At 32.9% G+C, this 19112-nt stretch overlaps 2 protein-coding genes across 2 annotated transcripts; both read right to left on the reverse strand.

Moving 5' to 3' along the window:
• Positions 1-277: 277 nt before the first annotated feature.
• LOC120156395 lies at positions 278-1591 on the reverse strand. Its single transcript, XM_039167709.1, has 3 exons — positions 1186-1591; positions 843-1001; positions 278-764 (listed from the first exon to the last, which is right to left on the reverse strand). Exons 1-3 carry the CDS (start codon positions 1426-1428, stop codon positions 516-518), a joined length of 651 nt encoding a protein of 216 aa, XP_039023640.1. The 5' UTR covers positions 1429-1591; the 3' UTR covers positions 278-515.
• A 6046-nt stretch (positions 1592-7637) lies between these two features.
• LOC120156452 (protein POLLEN DEFECTIVE IN GUIDANCE 1-like) lies at positions 7638-13531 on the reverse strand. Its single transcript, XM_039167778.1, is given in 14 exon segments — positions 7638-7820; positions 7904-8126; positions 8425-8493; positions 8691-8813; positions 8924-8970; positions 8973-9020; positions 9141-9308; positions 9415-9565; positions 10348-10421; positions 10592-10680; positions 11241-11344; positions 11661-11812; positions 12843-13367; positions 13370-13531. Coding segments are annotated over 13 exon segments (1821 nt in total). The 5' UTR covers positions 13434-13531; the 3' UTR covers positions 7638-7820; positions 7904-7919.
• Positions 13532-19112: the final 5581 nt, after the last annotated feature.

A 19112-nucleotide genomic window follows, 5' to 3' on the forward strand; every position in this document is an offset into this window, starting at 1 on the left:
TTTTGTCTGCCACATTCACTTGAACCAGAAAACACAAAAATAAACAAGACATTGTTCCCATCATGCAAGAAGAATTTGATTTAAGTACAAGTCGATCTAATGAGATAAGATCATAAGTTCAAACTCACGTATTGAATAGAGAAAACTGAGAGTCGCTTTCATAATTACCTTTTTGCATGATACGATGTTAATTAATCAATTAATCTATTGGATAGAAATAATATTGAAAGGAATGTAAGACAATATATTGCACCGAAAGGAAGACTAAATCATAGGGTAGATACAATAGATCTTTGAAAACATTGCTACTTGCTGCCCGTCAACTTCAATTCAATACCCATTTTCCTCACATGCTGTACAAAAACAGAATTATCACCCTTTCATGGCAGTGTGGGTCTGCCTTCTCAACTAACCCCCAACTAAGTTCCAAAATGTGGGCCTAATCTTCAATTCATTGAGGTTAAAGGCTAATTTCAAGTACCATTTGTTGAGTATCTACCAAAAACCTCGAATCATTAACCGACCGGAGCTCTATGAGGAGTGCCTTTCCGTTTCTTCAATCGTTTCCTAGGCTTTAAACTCTTGGTCAACGATGTTTTTGTCTCCTCGGAGACATCGGTTGATGAAAGGGATGATTGCTTCTCTTCTGTGCTTATTTCCGGTGAATTTTTATTATACTTCCGTGGAAGATCGGGGAACTCTCGTATCGACAATTCGAGTTTACCGGTTTGGTTTCTAGGCTTTGCATGATCAACAGTTGAGACCTGAAATGTGTGTTAAGATTAAGGTTTAAAGGAAATGTGTGAATCCAAGTGTTGAAAATGGGGTTGAATTTCGCATACCTTGCATGCAATGGAACAAAATCTATTAGGAGAGTCTTGAAGGTATCTCCCACAAGCTTCACATGCGGAGCCGGTTTTCGATTTCGTTGACGGCTTGGCGTCTTTAGCTTGAGGCCGAGGATTCAAATGCACAGCTTTTTCACCATTGATTTTGTATGTCTGTCGAATGATTATATAAAACAATGATCATTCCAATTGTTCGTTCATGTATGCGTATTTCAATAACAATCACAAGAAAATTCGATACAAATGGAGCATTCTAATAAGTGAACTGCATTGAATTCATTACAATTACAATGAAAATTTTAAGAACTAAGATCAATGAGAGGCATTGGGAAATTACCTGAATTTTGGAACAATCAATATGTTTCTGCATTTCTTGAAGGCGAGCAACATCTTGGTAGACATATTTGCAGATCTGAAGTGAAAGATGTTGGCTATGAGCCTTACAATGCCGGCAAACCCCGAGGCTGCAATCGATGCAGAACACATTCTTCTCGTTCTTTCGAAGGCCTTGATGATCAGAGCAAGGGCCAAAGAACTCAGTTCGAAGAAGAGTACTTAGCCAATCTGTTTTCTCCTTCATGAACAACTCGCAACCCACCTGCAACAATCAAATTCCGAATTCATTCGAACCGAAAAAGGCTCGAAAAAAGTTATGAACTTTCAAGCTTGTAGATTTACGATTCATTCCAAGATTATAGCTTTGATGATTAACAAGTACTCAAAAGCAATGGACACATGAGAGTAAAGCGAATACACCTGCAACAGCCAAATTCCGAATTATTCCAATCGAAAAAAGTTCGAAAAAAAGTTATAAACTTTCAAGTTTGTAGATTTACAATTCCTTCCAAGTTTATAGTTGTGATGATTAATTAGTTCTCAAAAGAAATGGAATCATGATAGTAAAGCTAATACAGTTTTTTTTCATGATTTGAACAAAGCAGCAGTAAATACAAGATTGAAAAGGATAGTACTTTTTTCTCTGTGTTTATCTAAAAAAATTCCTGGGAAACAAACAGACCATATCCAGATAACAACAATCACCAAAAGGAAAAGCAAGTACCCATCATTCAACACTTTACAAATTGGAGAAAAGAAGCAAAATTTCTCACCATTTTCTTTGCTTTGAATTTTGATATTATGGAAATTCTTATTTGCTCTGCTCAATACTGTAATGAATACACTCTGCACGTTAGAATTTGCAGAGAAAGTCAAGGAACAATTGTTTTTTTAAGGAAAAAAAGAGAAAAGAGAGCGAGAGGAGAAGCCTACAGAATGTGGAAAGAGTGATGATGTAAGGAATGTGCAGAGAAATATATTAAAATAAACAAATAAATAAAAAATAAAAAAGGAAAATTTGGGATAAAAAAATTGTCAGCAAATGTTTCCTAAGGAGATGAAGAGACCTACCCTAGGCGGGAAAGGTTAATAAATCATCCTGATCGGTGAGTTAAAACTTGATCAGACGGCTATTAATTTTTATAACCATTTTTTAAACAAATAAGTAAATTTTTCCAGAATATTCAGAGGCATTAGGTATTATTTTAAAGTCATAAATTTAGTATTATGTACTGAATTTTTTAAATTATATTTTAACGAAATAGTATAAATGTATTGATAAATTATTTATCACATTCTAGTTTAGTATTTTTTTAAAATTTTAAACTATTGATAAATACATATATTGATCAACTTCTTATCATCATTAGATTAAATAATATATTAATAAATATATACGTTAATAAAATAATTTTATCAATAATGTTTTGAATAAAATGATTGGTTACTTGTTTGATTGAAAATTTACATGATCCTTTTTCAGGAAAAAAAATAACTAATTACTATTATAGATAAAAAAATCAAAATTTAAACTACTGATAAATATATATATTGATTAACTTCTTATCATCATTAGATTAAATAATATATTAATAAATATATACGATAATAAAATAATTTTATCAATAATTTTTTGAGTAAAATGATTGATTGAAAATTTATATGATCCTTTTTCAGAAGAAAAATAACTAATTACTATTATAGATAAAAAAAAATCAAAATTTGAAACAATAAACTAGTATTACAAGTATAAAACCCTACTGTATTCCTTTAAGATGATATTCTCATGGCATAGTCGTTATATATCATTATTACGATTATTTATTCTGTTTATCTTATTTATTGAGATGTTTTGTGTAAACTTAAACAATCAAATGATTATTTTAATACCATTTATGATGAAATAGGATCATTAATATCTTCTCAAAAGATATCTTTAATATGATGTGTAATGCTAGGATGGCAAACGGGCGGGTTGGGTGTGGGTACCCCCTTTCCCATCTCCATACTTATTTAATATTTTTTAATCTACCACCCGTCTACCACTCATGATGGGTACAAATTTTTAAATCCACACCCGCCCACGCGGGTACATTCTCAAATCTATCCCCACACCCACTACCCACTAGCGACGTACCCGTTTAGATCCGCCTGAAAACAAACTTTTTTTTACGGAAGAGGTTTCGGGTTTTGGCTTTTATGAAAAGCAATGATATGTAAAGATGAATTTATATTTACAGTCATTCCAACTAGAGTTATAAATTTGATGAAATTATTAATGTCTTCATCACGTTCACAGGTGCGGTCAATAAAATACATTCGTGCTATGTTTGAGACCCTCTGGAAATCTTTTCAGCTTTGAGTGTATATAATGGTTCATACTTAACGAAGAAGTTTGACAGGTAAAATTCCAGAATAAGTTTATCTACACCAAACATATGGTATCTTGCTAATTCACAATTCACAATTCCAGAATAAGTTTTGACAGGTACAATCAACTCAATGATATCAAATACTTCTTGTGGCACAAACAATATTCCCAATAACAATATTTGGTTAAATTACATGTTATATCTTATACAATATTACAATTTATAAATTAGTCTATAAAATTACACCTAAATTTATAATGGTCTAAAATTTAATGGATATTTAGCTAGACGGGCGGATGCGGGGCGGGTAATGACTCAAACCCATTACCCGCCCACTACCCGCGACGGGTATTACTTTCTAAATCCACACCCGCCCACTACCCGCTAAAATTATACCCATTCCCGCCCCAATTAGAGCGGATGCGATACGGAATCTACGAAACTGTATCCGTTTGTCATCCCTATGTAATGCCGTCGTTTTTAAACTTCAAAGCCTCTTTTTTTTTTTTTGTTTCAACGCGGGATCAATGTATTCTACCTCTCCAAGGAGTGATATTTTCATAAGTCTAAACTCTAACATTACTAATAGAGTAAAAGAAATTAAAAAAAACTATCCTTACAATGGATCTCTATGCTATCAAATCTAATTAATCAATTACCAATAATTATAAATAAAAATCATAAAAAATCTCAATTGATTTTCTTTTCCAATTCTAATAAATCATTAAATTTCACTATTTAATTTTTTTATAAAGACAAAAGTAAAAAAAATTTAAAGAAAAAACCTAAATTAAGTTATAGTAAATGACAAACTTGTCCCTTGAAAGAATGAAGATAGATTGAAAACATGAAGGCATTTGACTGACTTTTAGGAGGAGCATAATAGAAATAAAAAGGGGCTGCCTTTATTTGCAATAGGGTACAAAGACAAGGGCCCTCCAATTCAAATAAAGGAAAGTTTTCTATATTTGCTCCAAAGTTCTTGAAAATGCAAATCCAAGATGAATTATAAACAATTCATTGAATCTTTTGCAATTTTTCTTACACTTGTATAATTGTTTTATCCCCAATTGGATGTTTCCTATTGCTACTTTAATTAATTAATTAATTAAAGCCATAAATTTAATATGTAATGTTTATACAATTTTTTATTATTAATTTAGCTTAAACTTGCTTGTTAATAATTTTTTATTATTTCATTTCTTTTTGGTGTAATTACGTATCTATTTTTTTTTACTTTAATTCAATTAAGCTCTTAACTTAAATTATACGTGTTTAATTATAATTAGTTTATATTTATAATTTTAACATCATATTATCAAATATATATATATATATATTATATGCAAGGGTAAATTACACATTTAGTATCTCAATTATCATTTTTGTTTCATTTTAGTCACTCAACTATTATTTTTTCAAAATCACATCTAGCGTTACATTTTGGTCATCCGCAGTTAAAATTTTTAAAGAAATGCTGGCGTGACTTTTTAAAAAAAATTTCAATGATGTCATGAGATTACCTTATGGTGACACATTAATATTATCATTATTTTTTTAATAGTGGATGGCCAAAATATAACGTTAGACATGATTTTGAAATAAAAAAATAGTTGGTGACCAAAACATAATAAAAATGATAATTGGGATACTAAACGTGTAATTTACTCTATTTTCGAAAGTTAAACATTGATATTGTGGAATAAACTTGCAATATAGTTGCGCGAAAATCATTTGGTAGAGAACAAAATCACGTGAGCAGAAAAGTTGTTCAATTACCTCCAAAGGCTATCTTTTTGTAAAGGATGCTTAATCTTCTTCCTTTTTACTTCTTCTCCATGTTTGAGTGTCAATAAAGTTATATTCTCTTCTTTTATTACAAGTCAACAATTGTTACGTTTAGGTGCAAAATTTGCACAATACTTCAGATATTGTCCTCTTGGATCGACTTAAATTGTTGATCTTTTCTACTGTTTTATTTTATAGGGAAAAGTATGCTTTTTATTTTATAGGTATGTTTTTCTGACATAGGTTGTTTTTTTGTTGATGTAGAAGCTGCCTCATTTATCCTCGTATTTTTGCAATTAATCCCTTCCCAACAATTCATCCTATCTTATGTAATTGTTGACATTTCCATTTTTCAGCATCTTCACCTATCACTTCGGATATCGATGATTTCATCTCATCGTTCCTTATCATTTTATTAGATGAATTTTTTCATCTAATCTCTTTAAAACTCATAAAACTTTAACTTTAAACTCAAAGGAAAATGATTATTATCTATGTACTATTGTTTGTCTCCTCTTTCTTCACTTTCCCACCATTAAAAATTGAAAAAAAAAGATGATTCAACACCGAAAAATAAAATAAGAATCCGAAAACAAAAGTAAAATCTTGAGAAGGAAGATCTTAAGAGTATTTTTCACATATTTAAAAGAAAATTTAGGGATTTTTTCATAATTTTAAAAGGATAGATACCTTACCACTAAGCCTGTAAATGAACTGAACGTTCAGCGAACCGTTCATGAACCGTGAGGCGGGAAGCTCGTTTATGTTCGTTTATTTATTAAATGAACGAATATGAACAAGATTTTGCGTTTGTTTAATTAAATGAACGAACACAAACAAAGGGCTCGTTCGTTCATTTACGTTCGTGAACGTTCGATTATATGTTCGTTTATGTTCATTCATTTATGTTCATTTATTTTCGTTCATTTATGTTCGAACAGAGGGCAAGTTGAATATGTTACGAAGATTATTGAAGTTGTTTGGATTTCAAGAAGATTGTTTTGTTGAACAAATTAACTTTAAGACTTTATTATGTTAATATAGTTTATTTATGATTTATGTATGTTTTTGTCATATTCGAACAAATTAACTCTAAAGTTGCATGTTATATTAAAGAATTTTAAGTTGTTATTCTTGTTGTTTACTTTCTTTTTACATTCATTTGTTGTGCTCGAATAAGTTTGTTTTTTGTGTTTGTGTTGTTCGTTTATGTTCGTTCGTTTGTGTTTGTTTACGTTCATTTATGTTCGTTTATATTTAAATGAACGAACATGAACAAAAAAATTTTGTTCGTTTATGTTCGTGTGCGTTCGGTTCGTTTACTGGCCTACTTACCACAACATCTTTAAATAATTAATGATGGAATATGATAAAATGATAAATATATATATATATATATATATATATATATATATATATATCAATGCCAAAATTATGTGATTATATTTAAAATTATTGAAGTTTAGTGACAAAAATAAGAATACAATCAAAGTTGAGTGATGAATTTAGAATTTATCCTATTTTAACATTTTCTTTTAAGTTTTTACTTTGATTAAATATGAATAATAATAACAAGGTTTAGTAAGATGAGACACTAGATTACTTAAGGTTAGAGGTTTGAATTTTGCTGTTTGCTAACGGAGCAAATTAAGTTGGGAGATCACCTTAATTTGTTTAATACTCGATCTAGATTAATTGATCAATAGATTAAAATATAGATGGTTATACCAAAAAGAATAACAAATAATAGTTGATTCTTAACAAATTCCGATTCACATCGACTCGAAGGCCGACGTCGGTTGATCTTTGGCATCAATATGTAGAGAATGTTAAGTGTCCCCTCGTAATCCGTTGAAGACACAAGCACGAAAAAAACTCGGAACCACGAGTTACTTCCAAGAAGTCAGTGTTGTCAAATCCACTGCCACAGCCATTGCAAACACCTGGCTAATAGTATATGGTCGTCTCTGTTATAATAATTTGTACTTTGTAAATTCTTAGGTCCACTTGAAAGATATGATTCCAATAATCCTTCCAAATCCACAGACTTATAACCATCGAGTGAGCCTTGTCAAAATTGACAAGCATATTGTTCACGCTTTACTTGACATGGGAAGCGATCACAAAGAGGTAACAAATAAAATATAAAAAATTTGATTATGATAATATCAAAATTTTTAAACATGATTATAGTACCAAAAATATGATATAAATACATAACTGTTAGATTTAAATGAATTTTTTATAAAAGGGCATGTAATATCAAAGTAATGTAGAGACTAGGGAGGAATAGAAATAGTTTAACCTTTGTATGAAGAGGAACAACTCTCTCAAGCCAACGATTGATCATTTTTCTCTACAAAATTGGGGGCAAAACCGAAGATCCATGGACATGTAAATCCCCAGTATCAAGACTAGACAACATGCTCTTTCGGACTTGGTTGCCGTATCTCAAATCTATGTTGCATCCTGCTACCTGTTTCACGAATTCTGATCGAAACCTTCGTAGCCATGTGGAACCATAAAGATGATGCAACAGAACTTTCTGATGATGTTCACCTTTTATTGTTTTGAATCAATCGAAGTGAAGATGGTGATTTCTTTTACGACACCTATTGACATACCAAGTTGCATGTTTTTGAAGGCCCATGCCTATCATCACTTTTAGGCTTGTAAGCATGACATAGGTCACTAAAATCAAGAAAAGGATCCAAAAGAGCCTCCACGGCAAGGGACTGTACGGGAGGTGAGCAGCATATACCGGAGTCAGCACTCGAATTACCTTGAGAAAACAGAAAACATAACAAATTAAATAATTTCAAATACTTGCAAGAAACTCAGCATAGAGATGCCGGTTAACCAGAAACTGAACCATTTTCCGGAAATGGTAAATTTTGAGCTTTTCTCTAGCACTCTAGAGCCTAGCATATAATACTTTCCAACAAAGTCATGATCTTAGCTGTTTCCCCATGGCATTAGCAATTTTCCCACCCATGTAAACCAAAAACGAAGGGAAGGAAAAGGGAGAAAATGGGGAGGAGCAAAGAAAACAATTGAACAAAGTATTAATAGGTTCTTACCACACAAGCTGGAGCAAGAGGAACAAAAGTGAGATTTTTCTTGCTATCTTCAGTTTGCATATTTAACGTCTGAAAATGGCATATTGTTAGTTTAAAAGTTGTTAATACATAAACAAGTTTAAAAAAGCTAAAAAAAAAAGCTGTAAACAAAACAGAAAGAATAAAAAGTATACGAGGGGAAATGATATTTGATTGTAACTTTTGTTCCTAGAATGACAGTTGGGGGAGTATTATAAAATGAAAACATCAATTAGAGAAGCATATACCTGCTTGCACAGATCTTCAAGAAATTCCGAGTATTCAATGGGCTTGATACCATTGAACTTGGCAAGGAATGAATGTTTTATGATATCAATTAACATTTCACAGAAGAAAACCACAAAGGCGTTCTGCAGAGTTCATACACAAAATATGAGCAAACCATACAAAAGTCCTTTGAAGTATTTATGATAATAAAATATCCGAAGGCAAAGAGTGCCATGATTTTTTATGTACTTACGAAAAGAAAACTTTCAAACCAAGGACTCTGAGCTTCCAAGATATTTGAGCTAACACGGATATGAGAAATGCCGAAATGTGGAATCGCTCTATTGAATCTGAGAGGAAACATAACAAAATATTTATATTAGAAGGACCACAACAATTAGCAACAACACAAACACAAATGTGGGTAAATAATGTAGATATATTATGAAATGTATAAATGAGCAACTCACCTGCGTATACAAGATTGTGGATGTTATCCTTGCTGAAGCGCTTAAAGACATTGCTTTTTATCTCAGCAAAGTTATTGGATACCAGCAAAGCAAATAGTGCGTTATTATGAGAGACAATGCAAGTTGATAAAGTAATTGCCTGAGCTAATAAAATAAAAGAATGAAGAAGTAATGATAGTCAAAGAAACAAATAGAAAAGGAATATTTAAGATGCAGAAGGAAGGGGGGTAAAGAGAGAAGGAGAAAGGAAAACATTGCTTAAATATAAGGATATTTGAGAAAGCCATAGCCAATGCTTGGTCAGAAACAAATCTACGGATCCAGAATCTCATGTTTTCCTGAGAGCAATTTGCTAGTCCTTCTGCAGAATTAAACAGGGTTTGGAACACATCTCCACCAAAATTTTGGCATAATTTATCAAATATCTGCATATGGACACAAAAGACAATGTTATACAAAATTCAGCCAGAACACCAGCCAAATATACAAAGTACAGTGGAATCAACATGGATGATTAAAGATCACACACAACATTTTTTGTGGTAGAAATAGATTCTCCGACAGAGGCATAAAATAATGAAGTTACAAATGTCACTAATCCAGAAATATCCCTAAAAGAATATCTAATAACATATTCTAAATGAAAAGAACTTATTTTAAGCATAAGCAGCCATACTAAGCAACTCCATATTCATGGTCTTAATCCTTTTCTTTTGAGATATTCTTCACATAAAACTTAATAGTTATGTATTTCTCCCTCAGAAGAGAAATTTCCCAACTCACAACTTTAAAAGACATTGTTAAATAGAACTATTCTAATTACAGGCCATCAGCTTTGATAAGCAGTTGTTTAGACAAAAATCAATTATCAAGTTCAATGATTTAAAGGCTGGGAGCTTGAATTTCTCAGATTTCAATATATAAATTAAAGAATGTTTACTTCTCAACATGTAGAAACCTGTCACTCAGTTGCCTAAAATTGGTGTCTCTTTACATTTGAAAAAACAATTTGAACTCCAATCATAGACACCACCAAGGTGTCACATTGTAATCACCTTGAGTCTATTAAGTTCCAGCATCACTAGAGTGAAAGATCAAAAATCCAAAATCTCAGACAGTTCAGAGCATTGTTCATGGTCTATATTCAGCATCTGACATGTACTCTTAAATGCATTCATTGTTCTTAGGTTCAGCTATTTGCTCTCACCTCCAACATATTGTAGACCACGTAGAGTTTAATTGTTCCTTGCCCACGAATCATGTGATATATTAGGCTGATATCTGGGAAGGCAAAAGCAAAAATTAGAAAGAAAACAGCTTAGGCAATCAGTACTACTTGTTACTCTTGGGTAGAGCAGTAATTATGCCTCAAAGTCTTAACAAGCACCAATGACATGGTTATTTAAATGGTTTTATATTACAAACATGTGTGCAATGATATGTCCTGCTACCTGTTTGCCCCAGGAGAATGACTCCACAGGCCAGAATAAGAAAGCAGCCAAAATCACACAGCTCTGCTGCAGAAAGCCTCTTGAACTGCCTGCCACAAACATGGTAGGTTATTTTGCAAGCATTACAAGTTGCAAAAACTGCGCTATGTGCCAAAAAGAAGAACATGATGACTTCATTATATGGCCCAAAAGAAACAGAAGTAGATAAACTAAAAGAAGCAAAGAAAGAAATAACAAGTTTTGTAAACAGACACTAAGAAGAGTTCCATTCTAAACTTCCTAATTCTAGGAAATAGAATACATTTTTTATACAAGAACAAAAACTACTTATTCTCATCTTTATATTAAGGAAAAAACAGTGAAAACATTTTCAAATTGTCTTCTTCAAGGAGAGGCAATATGCCGACCTTACTGAAGTTTTCAAATGAAAGCATGAATCATAATTCTAATGGAATCCTTACCAGTGGAAAGCTTAAAGAAAAAAAGCAGATTTGTATTGACATAAAGTTGCTACAAGCATGACATACAAACCATTTTGACTGAGAAATGAGATGTACAGTTGCATGGCACATCTGAATGCAGGTATTCCCTACAAATCATACGTATCGTAGTATGTATATATCAAAATATGTAAGTATACATAGCTAACCTTGTAGTCAGGAACCTCCAAAGCTTAATCAGAATCCTTGTTGGCATGATAGTTAACAAGGACAGAAACGAATCAAAGCAGACAAAGAAGCCAACATCTATAAGCTGAAATAAAATTTTTCATTTTTGAGAATGTTTCATAAAAATATAAGGTTAAAGGAAAATAAACCAAACTGATTATGCAATCAACCAGAAGTAGAACAATATTTCGACATTTCAACAAATAGAGTAGACATAGTTACCAGGCGAGGCAAAATGCAAATCCAAGAAACAATTACAAGTAAGTGCAAGCAAACTTGTAACTACTAAAGTGATGAGGTATGGGAGAGATTAGCAACAAAACCATCTTTTCTTTTCCTTTTTGTGTCTCTCTTTTTTATTTTATTCCAATCAAAATGTAGAAAGGGAAAGCTAATATTACCACTTCACATCTCCATGGCAAGCGGAAGATGGTGTCATACACTCTCTCTCGTTCTTTCTCGCTACCAAATGTTGTTGTCCTTCGCAATGAATTTCCACTACACATTTCATCCAAAAAGTATTTGGCCGGTGATTTCTCCATTGAATAAAGGTCTGAAACGTGTCATGTCAAAAATATATATATCTTAAACTTGCATTTCCAAATTCCAAGAAATATAACTGAAATAAACCAGAGAATGCAGATAAAATGTTCAGTTTCCCTAAATATTCCCTCAAGCAGTAAACTTATGGTCAGAATCTTTTCCTTTCTTAATAGCAAGAGTATATTTCTCTATAGATAATTCTGCCAAGTAATCAGACTATATGTGAACAATCCGAACTTCCTAGATCCAACATAACTTGTACATGCTTCTGGAAGTGTAGTTTCCGATTGAACAAAGAGACAATGAGGAAAACAAAATTATAAAAGGGTGTTAAAACTTAAAAGGAAGAAGAGAACAAAGAAGTAAAGGCATCTTTAAAACTTTCCTCTACTGTATGCTCTAGCCAATAAACATAAATATAGCAGTGCAGTATGCAGAGATGAGAGATCTCAGCCACATGGGACATGCATGAGTAGCATTCCTTTTCAAGTTATGCAGAAATTTTAAGGAAAGTTTTGCTACAAGTTTGTTGTAACATATCCAAACAAAACTAAGCCTCAATATCAGGAACTACTTCAGATCAAGCTTTGGAACTTTCTGGATTTGATTCTACTAGGGTACATGAAGAGGCTTAATGTACATCAGACCCTGTTTTCTAAAACCACCCTACCCGAGTGAAGTGCTTTAATGAATTAAACTTATTATATTTAAAAATAATGCATTTGTATTCTATAAAACCCTTTTTATCTCTTTTCTACACCAACTCTTATCATTTTAATAACTAGTAATGGTAACATAAGAGTGAAGCTCTACCATCAACCATGATCGTTGATATAGCTAATGCATTCTAATAACAGTTTACTTGAATTCTTAGTTGCCATGAATTGATTCGAAAACACTGATTAAAGTCAATATATGGACATTTCATTTATATTAGTCACTAAGTTTCTTCTACCATGTTTCATGCACCAACATAGATTTCCATAAATTTTTCCATCGAAAGATATCCATAAAAGAACTTAATTTGCATAAAAACTCACAATTAGGGTCCTCTGACATAAGCCTCTTCCAATCCAACGACTCAGCTGACTCCAGCTTCTTAGCCACATTCCCATTAGCCACTGGCTGAGGCGATGCCGGCGGCAAAGGCTCCTTCTGACTACTCATGCCCGCACGACCGTCGTCCGTCCTGGACGCCACCGTCGCCATCTCCTCACATCCTCCAATGACATTCCTCTGTCTCAATTCCGCAAAACCACACACATTCTGACAAACGCTCTCTTCCATGACCACGACGCTCCCGCCGCCAACATAACTGATCCTGTTGATGTTTCCGTTATCTCCGATCCCATAATTCTCGGAATCCAACACAGCGCCGCCGCTACTGCTCCCGCGCTGTTCCGCAACCGGATCTTCCGGAATTACCACGGAATCAGACGTGAACTCCTTCCTCTTCCTCTGTTTCTTCTTCTTCCGGGTACGCCGGGACGGTTTAGCTACGCCGTTTTGGAGATCTGTTGGATCCGAACTCGATCGGTAAAGCGAAGATCGGTGTTCTCCTTCTAAGAACCACTTTGGCTTAAAATCTCGAATGAGAGCTGCTTTCTACTGCCTGAGGATGTCAACGCCATCGCTAAACCAGCATTAGAGAGAAATCTAGAAAAATAAAAAAATAATTTTATGCGTATAACGAAGATTGAAATTCGTATTTTGTTTTAAATAATTCCTTTTGATTTGCTGTAACGTTGAAGGATAAAGTGGGGCGCTAGTGGGAACTCAAAGCTTTTGGGTTTTCGTCCGGTTTCAACTTTCAAGGAATGTGTTGGATTGTGTCTTCGCCCCATGAGCTATTGGCGCGAGTGACAACGCTGGACCAATACGAGTCTTACACGTAATGTTTTAATAATAACCATTCAAATAAAAATTGGATGGTTGATTATTATCATTATTTTTCCATTGGAAGGGTTCATTATTTGTTATGACAGCGAATTTCATGATAACCTCAGAATATATATATATACACACCAAATTATAGGAATGACATAGTAAAATGTTGTTGATATGAATCATAACATATTTTTTTTAAAATTTAGATATATCGTTTTTAATTACTATAAAAAATTTATTTGACTATTTTAGGTAAAAACGTTTAAATAATATAGAAAGAAAAATTCCGTGTATTACATTTGAGTTTTTATTTTCTCAACTAAAGTGATTTTTATAAGGTTTGGGGAAGATGTCAAGATTGAAAGATAATTTTAAAGAAGACGGTCGGATGACATGAGATTTTTCAATCTTCGTGAGTGACTTTGGTCAGCTCCACTCCAAATTTATTTGTCCTCCATTGTATCGGACATAATTTATCATACACAAAGGATTTTACACCGTTTGAACAATAGACCTTCAAACCTATTCTGGTTGCAAATTACTATGCAAACCACTCAAAAAGACTTCCAAATATATATGTTCTCCATTGCATCGACAATAATGGAGACTTCCAAAAAGTAACTCTGATAGAGTTATTGGGGATGGTTTTTCTCCATCTTCTCAATGATTATTTACTTTTGGAATGTCAGAGGATTAAATAATCCTCAAAAACAAAATAAAATTCTGCTTAGAGCTAACTTTTATAAGGTTGATATCCTATGTTTGATGGAGACTAGAGTCAAATCTGAAAATGAGAAGACTTATTTAAAAATAAGTTTAGAGATTGGAATATCTTTTCTAATTATGATTTTTCTCCCAGTGGTCAAATTTGGATCCTTTCGAAAAAAACAACTTGACTTCTCTTTTTGCCAAGCTTCTAATCAATGTATCTCAGTCAAAGGTTACTTTAATGGTTCTCCTTTTATCATCTCTCCCATCTATGGGAAAAATGATGGACTTCAAAGAATACTCCTATGGAAGCATCTTAGAGACCTTGACTCTAATTGTGGATCTTTCCCTTGAATCCTTGGTGGAGATTTTAACATTTTCCTTCACTCTATTGAAAGCTCTGACCATGATTTGCTAGGTCCTTATTCTTCTACTGATATGAAAGACTTTCAGGAAATTCTCAATGATCTTATCCTTCATGATCATCCGTTTTTTGGGTCAACTTACACTTGGAGCAACAAACAGAAAGACTCTTTTCTTGCTCGAAAACTTGACAGAGTTCTCATAAATTTTGCTTGGATCAACTCTTTTCAGAACTCTTTTGTAGAATTTCTTGTTTTTGGCCCTTCAGACCACTGTATGGCTCTTTCTTGGCTTAATAAAGAATCTCCTATCAGCAGGCCAAAACCTTTCAAGTTTTTTAACTTCTGGGCTTCTCATCCGAATTTCCTGTTTGAAGTTCAACAGTCTTGGCAACAGTCTGTCCAAGGTAACCCTATGAAAGCTATTTTCCTCAAACTAAAGCGGCTTAAATCTTGTTTAAGGAATTTCAATAAGCAATACTTTAGCAACATTTCTGATAGGGTGAAACAAAAGAAAGAAGAGCTAGAACATGCCCAAATTTTAACTCTTAAAGGAGACAGCCCCACAGACAATGAACTGAAAATTTAGTTTGAGCTTAATACTATTGAAGTAGCTGAAAACATGTTCCTTAAGAAAAAATCCAAAATTCAGTGGCTCAAAGAGGGGGATAAATGTTCAAAAAATTTACACTCTAAAATTGCTTCAAAATATAAAGAGAAACCATTAGAGTCCTTACTAATGATCAAGGAATCAGACTTGAAAGCTTTGATGATATGGCTCCTGAAATTATTGGATTCTTCAAAAAACAATTGGGTACTGCTGACATTAATGTTAAAGACATAGACCCTGCATGTAACACCCCCAACCCGTATCAGACCCGGATCCAAGTCTGAGGTGTCACATTGACTTTTCAAGACTCTGTTCTTTACAAATCCACTAAAATCTTAATTTCATCATTTAAGGAAATGAGTATTTTACATTAATAATTACAATCAAATTGTTTCTTTAAAACGATCAGAGCATATTTAATTTAAAATCTTGTAACTACATGGCAACTAGCTCCATAAACAAATACATATGTTCAATATGTTTCTGATCTGATCCTCATAAGGAAAATACTGACCTGTCTTGCTCCTCGCTACTTCCATTCTCGCTTCTCATACCTACGTTTGAAACATTCACACGCTAAGACTATGACTTAATGAGGCATTAACATTTAAATATGAAATCTCAACTCTAATTACTACTATGCACACTTCATAGAATTATAGTAATTTAATTAAACTCATAATACATGCAAAACATAAATACATACATATACATAGCATACCAAATTATATATTCTTTGATGTACTAGTTATACCTAGGTACACATATCATCATTTACATTCATAACCTTTTTATATGTTATCATCGTTTCTCCCTTTTTATATTATCATGCTCTTCTTATCTTTAATACATATACACATCATATAATATCACATCACCAAACAAACATGTAACATCATATAGAATTTTCGCATATTATATTTTTAATGGCCATGTACACATGTGAGAACTATAGATATGAGTCTATAAAGGTTGTGCACTAATGCTGTCACCACAGCTCGTATAAATACACTGGAGTGCCATGTAGAATTGCACTGAAGTGTCGCGTAGAAATGCATCGTAGTGCCATATAAGATATCCCTAAGGACCACGTAGAAAATTCCTTAAGAATCATATACATATGCCAAAGACCAATATGTGTCTCAAAAGACCTCATACATATCCCAAAGAATACATATGTCCTGAAGACCACGTAGACCCTCGACTCTTGGCATGCCAATTATACCTTTAGCTCTTATGACAATAACATGGGCATTATTCTCTATATCATTTTATTTGTTCACATAAACACACAGTTCACTTTCACATATCACATAACTTATCACATATATCTTTTCTCATGAGATGTCATCATGTAGCTTATGTCACATAACATTGTATCTCATATACATATGATCGCATAGATCACTTTTTTCATAATTTCTATAAACTTTCATGTTATTTCACATTTCTTGTATCTTATTCTTATGACTTCTCATAGATATATATATATATATATATATATATATATATATATATATATTATTTATAAGCTTGTATTCTCATGATTTATAATCTTCTCATAATCAAATATATCATATTTAGTAATATATATATATTATATAGGTATATACTAACTTATATCATTTCTGTTGAGTTAATCGATCGATGGAATCGACCATGAGGGGGGTGAATTGGCAAATAAAAAATTGGTGGAAGCTTTTGCAGAAAATTGAAAGAAGTTGCACAGCGATTTAGAGTGGTTCGACTTTCTCAACCAAAGTCTACATCCACTACCTTAGCTATCCACACTAAGGATTTTGCACAAATTCACTAATTTGTCTTTCTTTTGAGGACAAAGAGTAACCTTACAAATCCCTCAAGAATTATACCCCAAATTCTTGAGAACACTCTCTCCCAAAGAGAACAATACAAATTTTGCAAACTTACAAGAAAATCCTCACAAGGCAAGATGTTTGCACAATTCTACAACAAAGAAAGAAGACTAAAAAATGAATACAATTGAGTACAAGTAGTGTTCTTGAAAGCAAAATGAATATTGAATGAAAAATAGGCTTGAAATGCTTAAACTTGAGGTTTGATGCTTTCTCTTTGATTCTCTCTTAATTCTTTATTCTTGTTGTTTCTTTCTTGTTGATCAATGGCTTCCAAACTTGTTTAAATACTCCTTCAAATGATTCTGAACGTTGGGAATAATTAGTGGAGTCAATAGAGCCGTTTAAGTGTGAAAAAAATTAATAAAATCAGTTGGGAGCGTCAGTGCATCGATGCACACACACAAGGTGCATCGGTGCATCAAGTGTAAAATTCAAATATTTTGACCGTTGGACCCTTAGTGCATAGGTGCACTAAGAGTGCATCGATGCATGAAGTGCATTCGATGTTTCAAAATAGCCTGAGTGCATCGATGCATGGCTTGTGCATCGATGCATCAAATGCATTCGATGTTTTCATAAAGGCCTGAGTGCATCGATGCATGGTATGCGCATCGATGCATAAAATGCATCTGATGTTTAATTTATTCCATGGTGCATCGATGCATGGATTGGTGCATCACTTTGAAAAATTGATTTTAGGCTTGATTTTGGTTCAAAATACTTTGTGAAAATTGTTTCAAAAATATATGAAGTATAAAACACAATTTTACACATTTAGTAAGGTTTGAAATTGATCTTGAAAGACTTGGAGTAATGATTTGATAATCGAGTAATTAAATCGAATATACATTAGAGAACCATTTGTAAAATCTTAGAATTCATTTATACTTAATTTGTTATATTGAAACATCAAAATGTTTTCAACAATCTCCCCCTTTTTGATATAACAAAAAAATTTGTGTAATTTTAAGATTTATTTAAGAAAATTATTTTTGAAATCAATTTTGAAAAATTACTCCCAGTTACTCCCCCTTACTATAACACTTTTCTCTCCCTTTTTGTTAAATCAAAAAGACTATAAAAACAATTTCAAACAAGGTTTGGAAAAATATAGCCAATTGATTATAAATATATATAGCTTAAGCTGCTAAGATCAAAGATCAAGAGAGAGGTTAGATATTAGTTTCATAATCAATATTCATAATCAAATGTGAAATGACATTATTGGTCATATATGTCTAATAATGCAAAAATAAGAAAATTCAACCAAACCAAATATATATATTAAGTTCAAAATCCATAAAGCAACAAATAAGTTCAAACATCCAACAATCATCAAATTCAAACATCCAAAATAAACAATCCAGAAACATCAAAATCAATCCAAGAAAGCATAACAAGGAAAAATCTACTCCATCGGAGGATCAGGAGGAGAAGGATAATGAGCTCGTACTTCAAGAGTGAGAGCGTCCATGCATTCACGCATCTCCCACTGAAACTCAATAATCTGAGACTCCATGAAAGCAAACCTCAGATCAAACGACTCTAAGAAAGATCGAAAATATGGTGGCTTTTAATCTTTTTGTCGTGCTGGTTCTGGTGCCGGAGGAACATCATCAGGAACTTCCTCATCGATATCTTGCATGAGCTGCTGAAGTTTGGGATCATCGTCAGCAGCCAAAGCCGGAGGAGGAGGAGGAGCAGGAGAGGAGCTAGGAGCAACTCGTGAAGAACTCGCTCCCGGAGTTTGCTTACCGGGTCGAAGGACTCAAAGACCGATTTCCTCGTCTTGTTTTCAATCCGCTTTCTTTAACGAGGTCAGATTGATTTGATTTTGGAGAGGGATAGGATTGTCGAGAGAGACGT

This window comes from Hibiscus syriacus, unplaced genomic scaffold (assembly GCF_006381635.1).
Source record: "Hibiscus syriacus cultivar Baekdansim isolate YM2019G1 unplaced genomic scaffold, ASM638163v2 tig00111220_pilon, whole genome shotgun sequence".
Lineage (NCBI taxonomy): Eukaryota > Viridiplantae > Streptophyta > Magnoliopsida > Malvales > Malvaceae > Hibiscus > Hibiscus syriacus.